At 34.0% G+C, this 18,543-nt stretch overlaps 1 protein-coding gene across 6 annotated transcripts; it reads right to left on the bottom strand.

Moving 5' to 3' along the window:
- Window positions 1-358: 358 nt before the first annotated feature.
- TMEM196 (transmembrane protein 196) lies at window positions 359-17,929 on the bottom strand. 6 transcript variants are annotated; one of them, XR_005555349.1, is made up of 7 exons: window positions 17,367-17,929; window positions 8,090-8,146; window positions 6,134-6,388; window positions 5,162-5,235; window positions 3,924-4,005; window positions 2,950-3,093; window positions 359-2,870 (listed from the first exon to the last, which is right to left on the bottom strand). XR_005555349.1 is itself a non-coding variant. In XM_039332248.1 (6 exons), exons 1-6 carry the CDS (start codon window positions 17,535-17,537, stop codon window positions 3,031-3,033), a joined length of 702 nt encoding a protein of 233 aa, XP_039188182.1. In that variant the 5' UTR covers window positions 17,538-17,929; the 3' UTR covers window positions 359-3,030. The 6 variants fall into 6 exon arrangements, 5 of the variants coding, with proteins under 5 accessions (XP_039188182.1, XP_039188194.1, XP_039188202.1 ...); XM_039332248.1 differs by having other exon boundaries at window positions 359-3,093; XM_039332260.1 differs by having other exon boundaries at window positions 359-3,093; window positions 3,924-4,002.
- Window positions 17,930-18,543: the final 614 nt, after the last annotated feature.

The following is an 18,543-nucleotide window of genomic DNA, read 5'->3' as shown; positions in this document are numbered from 1 at the left end:
GCAGGGAGAGCTGGAAGAGTGTAAGTGTCAAAGTGAAGCTGCAGAAATTGGAAAAGAAAATCAGACAGACAGTGGCAGAAAAGTCAGATTCTAAGGAGAAAAGAAACTGAGGAACTGTGCTGAGTGAAAAAAAAATTACACAAAGGACTCGATAGACTGAAGTAATTTTATTATTTTGACTAGAACTTAGTCAAAGTAGAGAAGAATCTAAATAAAAGTTAGATTAAAGGTATGAAAAAGTTTGTGCCATCTCTACAGTTTGCTGAATTATGTATATCATTTAATATAAATTAATTTAAATTAAATTAAATTAATATTAGCCATAAGTTTATAATAGCTTTAAGGAGTGACGCTGAAAGTATATAAACAAAACATTTGTGGTTTAACTTAATCCTTTGATTTTTTAAAAAAATCTAAAGTGAGAGAAGGAATTTATTTGATCAATAAATCAAATTATTTTTAAATGTATTGCTCAGATTGCAAAATTCAGGTAAATGCCCAATGTAGTCAGTTCCAAAAATGTATAAAGATGTGTTTATTTGGTTGCATATGAAAAGGCATGCATCACAAAAAGCTACATATAGAAAAAGAGGCAACTTGTTCTGCAGCAAAGAGATTGCTTACTCTTTCTTTAATTAAAGCATGACCGATATGGAGAAGAAATTGCGTGAGATCTATTCCTGTTTTCACTTCATGCCTTACTGATAAGAAATGGAGAAAGTCTATAGAAGATATCAACAAATGATAAGGGCATATTGCAGTTGATGCAAGTTGGAAAAACAGTAGCAAGCATAGAGACCATTGAAGGGGAAATGAAAACAAGGAACTTGGTTAGTTGGTTTTCTTGCTTCCCTTTATCATCACAGTTTAGATTATACTTACTATGTCACTAAAATATGCTTAGTATTTCTAATAAAGGAGAAGATAATATTATGTTTCTAGACATGGGGAAGCTACTCAATACAATTCCAACAATATATGTATGAAACACTGACACATCTAAATTTAATGAAAGAGTGTCACATGAACATTATTTTTGGCAGCTTCTAATTTAGCATTTCCAAAAGTCTCTATGCTAAACCCAGATGAATTACAAAGTTCTTTGCCTACTTATCTATATTCTATGAACTTGGCAGCAATGTCTGAAAAAGTAATTTCATTATACTAAGTTTATTGTCCTTGGCCCTTATCCTGCTTCTACAGACATATACATAGTAAGATTTGTGTGTCCCCAACAGTAACAGCTATCATGCCACTGCAATTCACAAACTGCATGTAGGTCAGATCATCTTCTCTCCATAAGCAATTTCAAGTATTCCAGGCATTGTTTATAGGACAATTGTTCCCCAATGTAGCAGAAGTGATGCTGGGATAGGAAGCCTCTGCAGTAACTAAGCTGGAAGGATGACAGAACTCCATAAAACTGGATGACGTCCGACCCAACCAGCAGAAAAATGGAAGAAATCCTGGATCTTTGCAGTTTGGGGCATGGAGGCCGGGCTTGGATTCTGGAGCAATCGCCTATGAGAAATATGGAGGATTTTTCTAATTTAGAACATTGTGCGGCCTCTGAAAACTGCAAAAGCATGCACATTCTCATTTGATTTTCAGAGGCTCTAGAGGCTACATAAAAATGACTTCCAGAGAACTCAGAGGCCACTTAAGAGCACAACTCATCCTCAAGCGCTTCTACAACCACCAAAAATCACATGAGAATAGAGCATGTTTTCAAGAGTAGTTGTTGGATATTGTTGGTAGATGCTGAAGTGTCACCCAAAATGTTGTGGTGTGTCATCTTTGACAAGCATTTCATAGCTTCATAATTACTGTTGATAGTTTCTTAGTTGGCATCTTGAACAGTCTTACCATTGAGTTGAGGTTCAAAGTTTATATCATCCTTCTTCTGAATATTTGTGTCATCAGTGTTTGTAAGGTAAATATATCTAGTTATTTATGTAAAGACATATTTACTTCTTATATTATTTCTTAATGCAATGTATGTATGCATGTTAGATATTAAAAGAAGAAAAATTATTTGAATTGTATATATTTATAAGAACATATGTAGATTAAAAAGTTCAATACTTTTGTATGACTGTGATTGGTGGGTATCTCAGTGGATTATGGGAGAAGGAATAATACTTTATAGTGCTATTAGTATTATGATTATATAATAATAATAGACTATATTATATTTATTTTTAATGCATTATATAGGTGACAAACTTTCATCTGCTAAGAGATGCAAATACAGTAAAGCAACAATAATATATGAACTGTGGTTAAATAAACAAGATCTGAAAGTTTTCTGAATACTTGCCTTAAACGTGTTTGAGAATTACAACTCACCCTTGTTTCTCACTTGGATTTGTGGATCATTGTAAAAATTGTTAGGATGATTAAAAAAAATAATCCCATTCCTATGTTTCATTTTATTTCACATCTTTATGAACAAATTAGGAAATATACCTCATAAATTGGAAAAAATGATTTTTTTATAGCAAAGCATTGTTTGACCTCATAGCATCCTTAAAATTTCCCATTTTTCAAAACTTAGACAGCAGTGTGGAGAGCAACATGCTCATAATTCATTCATTATACTTTACATAGGAAAGACAACATTTTCATGTCCAAATTCTTTTCATGTTGGTGTGCAATTCAATATTTAAACCCCCTTATTTTTATAGCAGTGGGATTTTTTTTCAAACCAAAATGTAATTCCTAAAAAAATCTGAGTAAAATCTGAAAAGTCTGTTTCATATATTATCACACCATTATAAATACTCAGACAAAAGAAATCAAATGTGATAATACTTATCTTCAAAATGTGCAATTATGTATCTTCAGTTAATGGGAATCAAAGCAAATCTCTGAAAGAAAATGTGACTGTGCTGTTGTTGTTTTGAAGTTGTAAAATTATTGCAACTTAGAGCCATAATGTTTTAGGACCTTATCTCCAAGCTATTGGCTTCTGTATTTTCTCTTGAAGAAAATCATAAACATAGTTGTTCTTTAAATATTGTAAATATTTCAGTATGTTCCTCCATTATTAATTAGATGTGGTCCTCCGTTACATATGTTATCTGTCATTTCCTGCGAGAATTGAAATGGGTAGTCAAAATCAGTTATACTACTGCAATACACTAGCACAAATTTAAAAGTGCACCTGTGTAGCTAACATCTGGCCCATGCAAGCACTAATTTTAAGGATCATTTTCCATGAAAGAATGAATCTATAAGTAAACTGATGCACAATATGATAAATTGGGTTTAATCATATCATGAGAAAAGCTTTGGCCTTATTCAACCCAAAAGTCTTAAACTGCTTACAGTGGCCAGTATTGAACTAGTTATAGCTTTCATATCTATAATACGATGTGACATAGTAAACATATGAGAGATTAGTGACAGCCATGCTTCAGCCAGAAAATTATAAAGTATGCACAGACCACAATCTTTTTCACAAACTGACCTTAGCCATTCTAGCACATACACAAAATATTAAAATGAAGGCATCCTTGTTTGCCTGCAAGAGACATTCAAGTAAAATACGCTTAATGATCTTCAAACTCATTCATGATTGAGGCATTTATGTTTCTTTTTAATCTTGGGTTACGTCTCACTTCAGCTTATATTTACATTTCATCTTCTTTTCAAAGTGATCCTAGCCATACCTAGATCTTTAATCCTTCCTGGAGTGATCCCTATTCTGGCTGTATTACACTTGCCCACAACTATTATTCATACACCAACTAATATTCCTAAGTAGTAGCACATGTAGAAACATCTTTTTTTCTATAAGAAGCACCATCTAAAATGGTTGCCATAAACTACTTTTCCTGTATGTTTATCCCATCTCCATTTTTATCTCAACTTAAGAAAATGGACCATATGTTCATTGACAAAAGAGATGATAATCATACCTTGGACTCAGCTGGGATTTCCAGATAAGGTGCTAGGTAATGTTGATTGAGGTGGGGGTGTGATGATGTAGACACCTGTCTGCTGGGAAACAGAATGAGATGCATAAATTCACATTCTTTAGCTTTGAAGTAATGGATGGAGGTAATGCAAGTCGGTCTCATAAAATAAATCGAGCTTTGAAAGAGAGTTCCAGATTCACCCAAGTCATTGTGTCAATATATAAAACAGGGAATCGTGGTGCTTGTTTACTTGAAGAGTATTAGCCCTACAATGTAGTCCAAACCAAGAAACAAATGCCTTTTAGGTTGGTTCAGGAGTATTTTATTATAACAACTACAGTAACAAAACTTTCAAGTCTGAATATCCCCCTTCCTCCCTTTATCTTTGTGTGAACTAGAAGTGATTACAGTATTTGAGACATTTTCCCAGGTTACTTTATTGGTCTGGGCCTGAACCATTTTTATGTAACATTTGCATTTTGGTAGTGGCTCTTCCTCCGATCTTCAAGACCATTCTCTCTTCCCTTTTATGATTTCCTTCTATCTAAAATATATCTGCCTTTATATGTGTATGTGTGTATGTGCAAATAAATAAATAAGCTGGGTGACCTTGGACCAGTCAAACAGCAGGGACAGAGTAATATAGCCTAAGTGTAAAATGGGATAATTGAAAAAGTATAATAACTATGTAAGCAAATAACCTACCTCATATTGGTAGTTTTATCATTTTTATCTACTAGCAATCAAACCCTAGCTTTTTTCATTGATTACTTACCCACAGTATATTTAATTTGTGTATTTACACCCAAATCATTGTTATTACTGACCACTGACCCCAATTCTTTAACAATTTTTCCTACTGATGAAATTGTTATAGCAATTATGAGTGCAAAGTATATGAAGCTAAGACAAATGGATTGATTAGAAAAGTAATATATGTAGAGAAAGAGAGAGAGTACACATGTGTATGCATATACATATGCAAATATACACATAAATATGTGTATATTTGCATATGTATAAACAAGCTATTTGTATATTCAATATATTGAGTGACACACCTCCAACTTTAGCATTTTACTACATGATTTTAATAAAGTCTTTCCTATAATATGGATGAAGATTTCTGGGAATCTAAGTTAAGAATTTTCTTAAAAAGCTCAAAGTAAGATTGCTTTATGCATTTCTCTCAAAAGCAACATTTCTAATTCATCATAATTCCCTAGAATTCAGCATACCTTGGAAGTAATTCTGGTGTTGGGGGTATCACTGGGCAGCTGGGCAGTTCGATTATTTCAATACCCCTTAATCTCTAATACAAAATAAATTATAAATAAAGCACAATCATTTGCATATGTTTTGGTGCATATCAGTATTAGACAAAGTTGTACTTCCTGTTCAACACAGCTACCAAATTAACATGCCAAGAAAAAAAAAAGGCTTGGTTAAAATCTTTCCTCAGTAAGACAAGGATGGGCAGTACACAATCTGCACGCACCTCAGACATTCTTCAGATATTTTTTCTGAGATTCAGCAGCAAAATGTAGGTATTTAGTAATTCAAATGTTTCAGTTCTTATACATATACAACTTTCCAATAAAAACACGAGAAAAAAATAAATATCTGAAATATCTGCTAAACTTAACAGTTGCAAAATTTGGTCCCACCCTAATCATTTTTTAATAAAATAGCTCTTTATTCTTAACTATACTAAAGATAGATTATCCAACCCTGCCCAAAGACTAATCAAGAGATACATAATCTTTTGCTCTCCCATCAGCAATCTAAAGTGGTAAAATCCAATGATAGGTTCATTGTATGTAGCTGCAGATTGTGTTACATGATTTTAATCTTTGGTAAGACCCAGCTGTACTATAAAATATATTTTCATGCAGGAAGTGAAACAGATATACAATTATGCAGCTATTAGCTTATTTAGGCCAAGGAGCTCTATATTTAGTGCAAAGCATTATGGTTATACAATGGAGCTATATAGTTAGTGGATGCATTTTATTGAAATGAGTACTGGAAAAGCTAGAATATCTAAATGTGGCTTTTAAAATTGTAATATAGTTGATACTATATGGATGTGTATCATTTTCCAGTGACCTACAAATTGATCAGAGAATTTTCTTGTATAGTTGACTGTATATATTAGGAAAAAATATATAATAACCCAGCATAACAAATAAAAAAGTATGCCAACTTACTTTTTCAGCCATTTCGTGAGAATGATGTAATGAATGTTCTCTTTCTGAAAACATTCTTCTTTGTTCATAGCTGGCTAGTCGGCAAGTTAGCCATGAAGAAAGAGTACAGCCACCAATTCCAATGCATGCAAGAGACATGGAGGTAAGGTGCAATGGATAGAGAGCTGAGGATTTCTTTGTTAGAGCTCGAAGAAACTGGAAGTTTAATATTCCTCCAATTAGCCCACAGATACAGCAAGCAGAGAAAAGTATCATCTGATAGGAAACAAAAATTCACATGAAAAAGCAACTGAATTATATATTTATTTGAACTCCACCACCACAACCAAAAAATCAATCAAACATGTTGATAAAAATACATTTGAACAATGAGAATAGTAGCTGTAAACTTTTCAATGTCTACTCTAGTTTACCTCAGTTTACTATATTTCTTTTGTTTAAAATTGAGTGTCACTGTTTTAACGCTGGCCTACGAAATATGGATTGATTAAAGCATGCCATTATGGCATTGTTTCTCATTTCCATTCGATGTTCTCCTGGTAGACAAGATTTGTTGTTTGGAAACATCACAGCAAATATATATATATACATTTTTTACATACTCTAATGGTGAAATGAGGACTTTTGTTGTCAAACATATCCTTTGCTAGGAACTTTGTGCTGTTCAATATCAGTAAGTCTCAGGCAAATAATATACTGGATTAGTTAACCAAATAGCAATTTGGAGTACATCACACCAAAGCAACCAAAACCAAGTACATTTGGAAAATTTTCTATTCTGAACTACCTGAAAAAGAAAAAGATAAGAAAAAAAAAATCTGGCTTCTTCTACCAGTTCCAGTGTCTTGTTTTTTTTTTTTTTAATGATTGCTTAAATTTTATTAGTAGCATTGGCTGGCCATATGGAACAGTAATGATTAAAGATGGATTAATCAGAGAAGCTGAATAAATCTACCACTATTAGATGCTTGCTAAAATCTCTTACTTAGGCTTGTTTCATTAACAACCCTTTTGAAAGATCTGCTGCTTTATGAGCCAGCAGTGGAAACCGCAGGGTGATGAATAAGGGATAAAGGAGGGTACAAATCCCCCTTTGTACCTCTCCCCCAATCAACATCAATATTAAATTATTGCGTTTCTTTCCTATATATTGTTTATGTCCTATTTCAACTACTATGTAGTTGCGACGAGTATATAATATACAGGTAGTCCTCACTTAATGACCAATTGCTTTAGTGACCACTGGAAGTTATGACGGGCTTCCACATGACCTGTTTTAGAAGTTCTGATGTGACTCCAGTCATCTGATGGTATTTTCAGCACTTGGCAATTGGCTCATATTTATGGCTGTTTGCAATACCCCACAATCAAAGCTTTTTTTTTTTAATGCTTTCCAGGGTTTACTTCCATTTTTCAGCAAAAAAACACCCATTGGGGAAAACAGGCTCACTTAATGACTACTATGTTCATTTAATGATTACCACATTTGTTTAATGGCCACTGCAAAAAAAAAAAAAATCAGCTGCAGTTATATGGTGATCCATTTAATTTAAGACTATAAATCCATGCTCAGTTTCTGTTGTAATTAGAGGACTACCTGTAAGAAGTTTTACTTACTCAGAAAATTCCACAGCCTCAATAAGTCCATCTTTGCCCCTGAGAAATTTATAAGGTATCTGTGTATCTTACAGTTCAGAAACACTGAATGATTCAGTCCAGACTTTGCTATCAATCCAAAGCTGAAACAATGTCAAGAACAGTATAGACTGAGTACTTTGTTTTATTTAATATATCTAATTACTGTGACCATTTCATTAGATGAAGACATATCTATTTTTTGTGAGAATTCTTTTTGAGTCTGATGGCAGAAATGAAGAAATATTATAAAGAGTCCAAGATATGCATAGCTTACATTTCACTTATGAATACTTATGAAAAGTTTAGTAAAACACTTACAATAAGTCCTGACTTTTTTTTGGCACAAAATATTCCGCATACTCCACAAAGCAAAAACTGCAAGGAAAAGAAAGGCATATTTGATATTTTTATGGTCTAGGGCAGGGTTAGGCAACCTTGGCTCTTTTATGACTCGTAGACTTCAACTCCCAGAATTCCTGAGCTAGCATGGCTGGCTCAGGTATTCTGGGAGTTGAAGTCCACGAGTCATAAAAAAAAGAGCCAAAGTTGCCTAACCCTGGTCTAGGGCAAGAGTTGAGGCATTGCTATATTTTAAGTACATAAATAGTTACAGAATATCCTTATTCCAACCGAGTAATATATAGATTATAATTTCTCTCTGTCAAGATTCAGTTTAGCCAAACCACTATATATTTAGTGATATTATTTCTAATGTTATTTTCAAGTTCAAATACTGCACGCTTGTGAGCAGGATCTCTCTTAACTATATGCTACAGTATGTATAATAGGTATATTATCCAGAATTTGTTTTTTATTTCTGTAAAATAATTTACAACCATTCTGTGATTGTTATTAAAACACTAATGTAATGCACTATTTTCTCTCACTTAGCAGGATAATCTAGTAGTAAGAATATGCAACAAAGCAAAGCAAACACAAGAAGGTAGGGGTATCTGCAGGATATAATCAAAAGTCAAGAGATGCAATCAAAGTTCCAAACAAAATTTGATTAATAGTTATTCATTCCTCAAAAAAAAAAAATAATAATCACGGAGTTGAGGGGATTTCTGAAATTGTACAACATGGCTGAGGAATCTCTTTAAATCTTATTTAAACTTTTTTTAAAAAAGCTATACCCCAAAATAATTATGCTAAAGTATGTGGTAAATTAAAGCAGATTTTTGAGAATATGCACATGCCAATATATAAATAAATGAACATAAATATCCACTCATTGGCAGCTCATGAATACATTTAAAAATATCTATTTTTATTCCTGTCTTTCCAACAAAATATAGTTTGTTGTGTTGGCAAATTTCATTCATCCCAGCCTCTCTTTGATAATTATCTGTTTAGTTTTACATATTTCAGCTACATACATGGATGCTAGTCAGCAATTCACAGCATTCACAGCAATTCATTAAGCAACACTATAATTTATTAATACAAATTCTTTGACAATGAAATAAAGGTGTATAGTGGAACACATTATTAATTCTGGCTTATTGATAAAATGATTGAAGGCTACTCTCAATCATGTGATCTGTTATAATCTACTAAACATGATAATTGTTATTCTCATATGGCCCTGAAAAAATGTTTCATGACAAATTCTCTTTCTCCCTATGTTTGAAAGTTTGTATGTATATATGTATTTATGTTTTCATTTTCTGAGGTTTTCGTGGGTGTTTTTATGTAGGTCTTTGGTTATTCGGGTTTTCTCCCACGTAAAATTGGAAGTGTCTTGGCGACGTTTCGACGAAGTCTCATTCGTCATCTTCAGGCTGGTGCTTTCAGCTTCGTGCTTCTAGGAGCAATGCTCCTAGAAGCACGAAGCCAAAAGCACCAGCCTGAAGATGACAAATGAGACTTCGTCGAAACGTCGCCAAGACACTTCCAATTTTACGTGGGAGAAAACCCGAATAACCAAAGACCTACATTTATATTTTCATATACATAATTTACATATTTTACTGAAAAATATCTAAATAAAAATACTATTGTCTTGGCTTTTGCTTCCAAATATTAAATACCCTAGCTGTTGTCTTGTTGATGAATTTAAGAAATTTATTCACAATTAATTATCAGGTGAATTTAAAACCAGTGGGATGTGCACAAGATTTTAAATCTGAACAGTTGTGTAATATTTTATATAGATCCTGTAAATATTCCAAGCGTAAAACTACTCATTTTATGTTAAAAAACATATTTCTTTTGAAATAGAGCTGCTTAAATTTTAAAGCACTTCCAGATTGATTTTCAAAAAATTCACACAAAAACCATCTATTTTGAGTTTGAATACTGTGATCTCAAACAAACTTTAGTATTGTGCCATCTCTGTGGAACATGAAAAAATTGTAACAATAATATAGCATGGATTGCTCATTTCATTTATTATATGGAGTTGACTACTAACACCATGAAACATTACTCCTTAGTTACATTCAAAAATGTTGAAATGACATGGAATCTAGGTCATGTCTGCCTGACCTTTTTCCCCATGAATTTTCCCATCAGTACAACTTAGAGGCTGTTGATGATGATATCACAATTGAAATTTCACCTGTAGTATATGAAATTTGTCCTATCAAATACTTAGAAGAATTCCACTCTCTAAAGTTGAAATTCTAGTTTTGGGGAGAAGAGATGTTACAAAGTGAGGAGACTCCTACCAAGAAAGAACTGCTGTCCTCCATCCAATGTCTCTTGGATAGTGGGTGAATACAGTGACACCCACTGTATGCATGCGCGCGCGCGCGCGCACACACACACACACACACACACACACACACACACACACACAGCTGAAATGTATTGAGTGTATATATTGAATCTTTAAGTCAGTATTGACTCCTGGTAATTTCCTGAATATGTCCCTGCAATTTTTTGGGCTGGGCAGATTCTACCTGGTGAAGATTGTGCCACATATAATGAGCATCCAGACTTTTATGTAACTACTACCTCTTTGAATTAGGCCTAAAGCCCTAACAGTAATCAGTTTATCCCACAATACAGATGTTAGTGTGCTAAACCAGCATGCCATTTATAACTTCCAAGTCATCTTCAAGACTGTGCCATGTCCTCCCTACAATAGTCCTCTCTGTGTCATTTCTCTCATTTCTCCCAACTTTCATTCCTAGCATTCTTCCTAGTAGTCTTCAAGGAGTCTTTTTGTCTATCTGGAAGCAATTTCAGCAGAATGACCTTAAGTCACCCCTTCTATCCAGCTTTCCTCTTATGCATTTTGAATCCCAGCTTCCATGTGTTGTTACTTCAGAAAGCTAGGACTTTTTTTTTATTAATCAGAATGAGTACTAATATAAAAAAATGGCATGGTACCAAATAATTTAAAGAAAATAATATATAAAATAGAACATTTGTTTTAATCATGAGATGTATAGTTTAAAGATGGAGATTTAAATTTTAAGATGGAGATTGCAGACTAAATGCATTAATCATTGAAGGATGTTGCAACCAGGTATACAGATATGCATTTAATTGTGAGTTTGAAAAAAAATACTGAATCTTAATGTGAGAGTCAACATAAGAATGGAAATCCAAGATCTCTTCTAAATGTAATTATAGAATCATAGACTTTGAGGAAATCATTTGGCCACTAGGTGCCATCCCCTTCTCAGTACACGAATCCAAATTAAAGAACTTCCAATAGGCAGCAAGTAAAATTTATATTTGAGTACATTCAGTGAAAAAGAAGAGATCCTGGTTTCTCTGAACCTTTGGTTCTTTTTCTAAACTGCTGTTACTGTTGTTTTTCAACATTCAATCAGAAATTACTTTTCTATGGGTTAAATACATTATAACACGTCCTACACTCTGGGCTGCCAGAGAACAGTTCTCGATGTTCTTCTCCTTTTAAATATGTGAAGTCTATATCATAATCTACCTCTGGTCTTCTTTGGTGTAAACAAACCCAAGCCTTTTAGTAAATCTCATTACTGCTCCCTGATCATCTTCTTTCCCCTTTCTTAATCTAAATCCTTCTTAAAGGATAGGAATAGGATCCAGAACTGAACACAATATTCAGGCATCAGCTCATCAGCATAATGGGAACCTCACTTCCTTTCAAAACTTTGTTCTGTTGATGCAATCTAAAATTGCATTTGTTTTTGGCAGCCACATCAAACTGCTGACTCATATTCAGTTTGTAATCAGCCACTATTCCAGTATCTTTTCCATAAATATTCTTAAGAAGCTAGGAATCCCACATCCTGTACTGGAGGTCAGCCCTAATTAAGTAAAACAAAGAATAGCATACATAAAACAGCTTCCAAACCTACAAAGTAATTACACTATCTATATTAAAATAGAAAATTGTCCTATATAGCCTAAGAATTTATGTGTGGAAAATTAAATACCAGAAAAATAAACATATTTAAAACTAGGATTATGTCATAAATTCATTTCTAGTTGGCTGTGGCAGTTCAGGCATGTTTAGCAAAAGTATTTTCTTTATTTTTTTTATTAATCTTTGTTTCAGGGTGGCTGTGCTGTGATCTTAACAGTGAATGTCTCAGTATTACACACACTCTGGTGATTGGTTGTGCTGTTTCTATGGAGAACTAACTCTGTGTGGTGGTTTCAAAAATTTAGAAGTATTTGTATTTCACTCAAGAGACCAATTATAGATCACATTGTATGGCTACAACAAGCAAATAAGGCATTTAGAAGCAAAGAGCAAAGATGATAACATTCCCAAACACCCGAGAGTTCCATATTTGATATTTATGTGAGAAAGCAGGGACTGGTAATGCTTTCCATATAGATTTGATTAATGGAACGATTGATCTTAATTGCCTTATGATTAAATTCTTTTTTCTATAAACTGTTAGAATCATCTCAAAGTTGGGCTTTATAAAATTAGTTGTCTAAGTGTTTTCTAAGATAATGAACCTTCTTATATTTCTCTTTCTCTCTCTTTGGTATATTAATAATCAGAAGAGTTCCACAAAACTAAAGAAATGCTTCAGTTAGATGATTTATGCAAAGTGTCTCCTTGAAGCTTCTCCACAAAACATTGTTTCCCCCCCCACACCTCCTGAAAACTATTGTGAATTATTAGGCCTCATCTGGAAACCCCAATCACCTTATTCAACATTTCCAACTATTTCTTTGCAACACATGAAACCTCTTTTTGCTACTACAGTGCTACATGTCAGAACTCCTATAGACAAATCATGTCATCTCCACATCCTGAAGTGAATCACGTTGCTCATGCAGTGCAAAATTCTTTGTCAAAGCACAAGAATTTACAGTATCCTGCATATCTTATAGCTGAATATTTGGAATTTAATTTCAAAACAAATGTAAACATACTATAATACATTATATAGTTACATGTTTACATTTTGAGATATTAGATTGTTCTGGCCCACAATCTCCATAAATTTATCTGAATTTGATCTTTTAGTGCAATATCCAGAATTCATTTTAATGGAGTTTTTTTCAATCTTTTAAGACACCAGAAAATTTATAGTCTAATAGATATGATTAAAAATTATCTGAAAATTACATAATGGAATGCAAGTAGCAAATACCAAATTCTTCATTTAAGAAAAGGAAAACAAATGTACAGGTATAGAACGGGGTTGATGCCTGGCCTCCAATAATATTTGAAGAAAACATCTCAGAGAAGGAGTTGATATAAATTGAGTATGAGTCAGCAATGTGTCAAGGCTGCCAAAATGCAAATGGAAGTGTAGGCTGTGTCAACAGAAGAAGAGTTTCCCAATCACAGGAAATCATTATTTCATTCTATTCTGCTCTGCTAAAACTCCTAAATGGTGTTTCAAGGACCATATCAAACTGAAGAAAGTTCCTACACAGGCAATAAAGAAGTTCAAATTATCTAATTCCTATGAAAGGAGATGGAAGAAACCAACATGTATATACTTTGAGAGGACTGAGAGAGGAGTCTCCAAATATCTAAAAAGAAACCACACAGGGAAAACAATCTAGCTTTGTTTCATTCCACAGTAGAGGACATAAATTAGTGAAGACAACTTACAGGAAGGCAGTTTAAATGTTAAAGGGGGAAAAACTCTTTATAATAAAGCAGTTCTGAAAAGTTTATTGGGATTTCTTTCATTAAATATGTTCAAACACAGGTTAGTAATTTATTGATTGTGGATACTTTAGTTTGGATTCCAGCATTGAGCAGATGGTTGTACCCAAAAATGTAATGTCCTTTTCAATTTTATGATTTTTTTATACATGTAAAGGGCAATGGCTTCTATCTGGCAATGCAGAATATATTTTGACATAATACTTATGAAAATTATGAGGTTCAATTATCACAATATAAAAACATATAAATAAATATGATTCTATTTATTGATAACAAAACCCTTGATTCTTTTGCTTTTAGAATTAAGATTTCTAAATAGTCGAGTTATATCCCTACTGTCAGAGATTGTTCTGTCCAGTAGTTTGAATATTCATAGTCTAATAAGATATGTTATTCACATTTGTTAAGACTTTGTTAATTGTATGCCATTAGTTTTTGTGCATAATTGAACAGTTTCATTAATTTCTATTTAAGAATATTAATTATTTGAAAAAATAGTTTGATTAAATTAATTAATCAAAATTAATTAATGAAGAGTTTTGAAAACATCAGTATAACACTGAGAATCGGAATACCTTCGTGCTATATGGTTGCTTTTGTCTATCCTGTTGTTATTATTGCTAAGAATCATTTTTATAACAGTAAATAAGAACCATGCTTGATGTGCTGTGGTCCATGGGTTGTGACATGACTTAGCGACTGAACAACGACCATGCTAAAAAAACAACAACCTCTCTTTCCACCTTGATTTATCTCTCTGTCGTTGAAAAACATGTCTGAAATATTTTTTTAATTCACATTTAGCGAAGTGGATTTAGATTTTATATTAACAATTCTAAAGTGAGCTCTTTAACATTTACAGGTTGTGATGGTTTATTAAATCGTTATTTAGTATTTTATAATTCTGTTCTGGGTCTTTGGATTATATCACGTGGAGTTTGCTAAAGCAATTTGTAAGACTGGTAAGGAAGCTGTAATGCAGATAAATAAGAAAACATGTTATATGATAGTTTCAGAGGATCATTGTGGTTTGTAAGGAAGTAGATGAAATTGAGATATAGATTATTTCCATCTATGTAAAATAGGGTATTCAGAGTTAAGGTTTCCATAGTAACCTTCCCGCTAGCCCCTTAGGTGTGAAACTGGGCTTCTATCTAGCTGTAGCTATTTGAAAACTGAAATGGGTCAAAGGTCTTTGCATTTTCATGTTATTTTTAGAAAATGAGTGGATGCAAATTAGCTTTGCCATAATACTGATGCCTCAGAAGTTACTCATTTATGGATTTTTGCTTCATCCTACTTTTGTTAACTGAGTCTATCATAGTTGAAATCCTAGCACTGGCTAACAAGCCTATTATTTGAATCAAGCTTTGACTAACCAGATTAATGAACTAAATTCCTAGACTATAGACAGTAGATTAAGATCAGAATTATCTATTGTTTGAACCTAGTCATTTCTGTTTACAAATTAGGGTGGCTTAGCATATTATATGAAATCACAATATAAGGATGCCTTACACATGAAATTATACAAACTAAATTACAGGTTAAAGTGTAATATGAAGCTAGTTATAAAATCATTGGTTTTATACTAAGGTCACAAAAAGTCAGACTAATGGTTTGGTTCTCACTAGCCATTCATATGAAGGTGTTACATTAACCAGTCTTTTAGAAGCCAGAGATTAGGGGATATTTAATTATGTAAACAAACTCAGCATCCTTTCTTGTCCCGAGCAACTACTGGAACTTTACCTCTGCAGCAATGCTAAGAATACTTTAGTACAATATAGAGAGTGGCAATTTCCTAAACTCCCTGAAAATGACAATTTAAAAGATAAAAGCTGGAGATCCATAAGAACACCAGCTTTGGTGAAAATGCTAAATTTACAGACCATCTGGTAGTCACACTTCTTTTTCTTCCCCTTATTAAGAATACAGTATTCATACAGAAGGATATATACAGGTCATTAACAAAAAACTATTTTGCAGTGGAAATGAATATGGTTTAACAATACACATGCTGCTCATGTATGAGACACACAATTCTGCACACATGTATATGCACAGAGATAAATGTAGAGAGGAAAAAAAGTGGAATATCTTTTTTAAACTATATAGTAGCATAATAGATGCAGGATTAAATTTTAAAACTACAAATTCAATAGAACAGTATTAATAGGACAATATTAGCAGGGCAATATTTGTGCCCAAAGTGGGGGAACTTAAAAAAGTAAAAAGGATGCAATCCCAACAGCCATCTTGGTTGCCCTTGCAGGTGGCTGAACGCTTCCCAGTACAGCTGCACAAAAACACTTGATACAATCTAAAAATGAAGACGTGAGTCCTAGTGATCACAACTATCTTTAGATACTTTTATTGCTCCACAAAATTAATCTAGATGTTACTATTTTCCATTATTATAAGCATCAGTAATTGTATGAAGTTGTACAAAAGAGCACATTTAAATAAAACAAAAGCACACAAAAAATTCAGTTTAAAATAAGAGAATATAGGCACCCATAAGCATTGCTGCATTATTTTTCATTCTATCAAAGAAGTAGAAATTTAACAAATAAATTTCCATTTATTTCCATTTTGGTTGCCTTTAAAAAACAGTTCAGATTATGAAACCATCATATCTCTTTTTATTTTGTTCTAGCAAATTAAAACTAAAATTGTGAATTTCATGTTATGATTTACAGGAAATAGAACTGGGAAGTAAATTCTTCAATCAGCTTATCCCTCCCCTTCCGGATAAAAGTTCCACTGAAGTTTCAATAAGAATGTTTAATGATTATTGTCATCACTGTTACCTTAAGCAATACTGAGCAATATCTAGAAAATTAAGCATATTTAAATCTTACTTTATCCACATGGTTTTTAGTACTTTAGTAATTGAGTACTAAATTAAATTTAAATCATCAGTAATATGTATGGAAATTGAATATTCTTTGCTTATACAGAGATAAAAACCATTGGAATTTATAGATTACTTTACTCCTTAAAGAAGGAATTTAAGACTATGGTTACCTGTTCAGCTCATGAAATTGAATACAATGAAACTGACTACAATGTAAACATCAGCATTTTATTTGCTTTTCTTATCAAGAAATCGATCAACAATAAGATGCCAGAATGAAAAATGAACTCTCCCAAATGTAAAGTTGCCTGTTGAATTGCTAGTGAAATCTTTAGAGTTTGGCATCCCCAATTTTCTGGCCCTGCGGTATGTGGGCCCCAGTGTTTTGTGGCTTTGCAGGGAGGGGACTGTTGGCTTACTCAAATAAAGTTCAGGTTTTGTTCTAAAATGCACCAAAGGAATTAGAGATGCAGCTTCTACACTTGGATCATGCAGGTCAAAACCACATAAAGCATGCAAGCTAAAAAAAAAAAAAAAAAAGCAAGGGAGAAGAAAGAAAGGAGAGCTGCACAAAACAAGGAGAATTCAAGACCAGACTGCAAATCGGCATTCACCATCAAGAGTTAAAGAGAGTGAAATAGCTAACGTACACACACCCCGCTCCATACCGGAGAAGAGTCTCCCAGCTGAGTTGAACGCTCAGAACCCGCAAGAACGAAGCTGAAGCTGACTGCCCCTACTGCCACGCTAGAGACTCCCAGCCCTATCTCCAGCATGGATAGCACCAGGAGGCTCCCGATGATCTGGCTGCTGGTACACATCCTCTCTCGATCATCATTCCTACCAGTTCAGCTACTAAAACCAGACATTCGCCTTCTCTGAGGTGGGGAGACAAGGAATGCTCTCCCCCCTCCGCTGAAACTTTTCTTTGTTCTTTAGCAGCCAGAGATATCCACAGTCCACAAGGTCACGTGCCCCAGGACAGGGCGTGCTTTTCACCTCAGTTGGAGATCCAATAAAGGAGGTTCTTTGCTTTGCGGTACCGACTTGGACGCTTGATGCGCGTGGTCTAGATGATGTATGCAGCAGCCTGGATCTGGACGCATTCCACCCCCCACCACCCTTTTTTTTTTTTTTTCGACCCGGGAAGAGAGCGGAGACGGGGGAACCAAGCGGTGCTGCTGCTTCGCAGATTCAAGGCTAATGAGGGCTCCGTGGGGAGCTGTCCGCGGTACTGATTCCTCCTTCCCGAGCTTTCGCAATGAGCGTCCTCTTCAGGCCCTTGTGATTACAGGGGTCTTTCAAGCTCGATTTCTTGAATGCACGTGTACTTTTTTTTTTTTTTCTGCTGACGCCCTAATAAAGTCACGTTTTTATGATATGGCTAATCATATAAATAGGTTACATGAATGAATGAACGAACGAACGAACGAATGAATAATAAGCAAGCAAGCTCTGGCAGATGCAGATTAAATTCAGCACCAGTTCTCTTTAGAACACACAAAAGAGAGATAGGGAGAGATGTCAACCTTGTTTGAGCACCCTCTGCTTTGTTCTCATTGGAATGACCTCGCAAAGAGTTGACTGTAGGGAGGACAGGTTGAAATAGAAAAGTCCAACCCCTAGAAGAGTTAGGCACCACTCTGATGGAGACAAAGATGTACACAGCAATCCCATCACAGAAACAAGAAATGTGTGAAGCAACATTTCCAACATGTGCATCTGTGTTACTGTCAAATCTAGAACGTTCAAACTGAAAATCCCTTCCACACACGAGCAATTGTTTCTCCCACCACCATCATTTATCATGATCTTAGCACAGACTTA

The sequence above is a fragment of the Crotalus tigris genome, unplaced genomic scaffold (assembly GCF_016545835.1).
Source record: "Crotalus tigris isolate CLP2741 ecotype Arizona unplaced genomic scaffold, ASM1654583v1 scf7180000017624.2573661763:2888555, whole genome shotgun sequence".
Classification (NCBI taxonomy): Eukaryota; Metazoa; Chordata; class Lepidosauria; order Squamata; family Viperidae; genus Crotalus; species Crotalus tigris.
The sequence above is the reverse complement of the archived record's forward strand: the minus strand, read 5'-3'. Positions and strand labels throughout refer to the sequence as shown.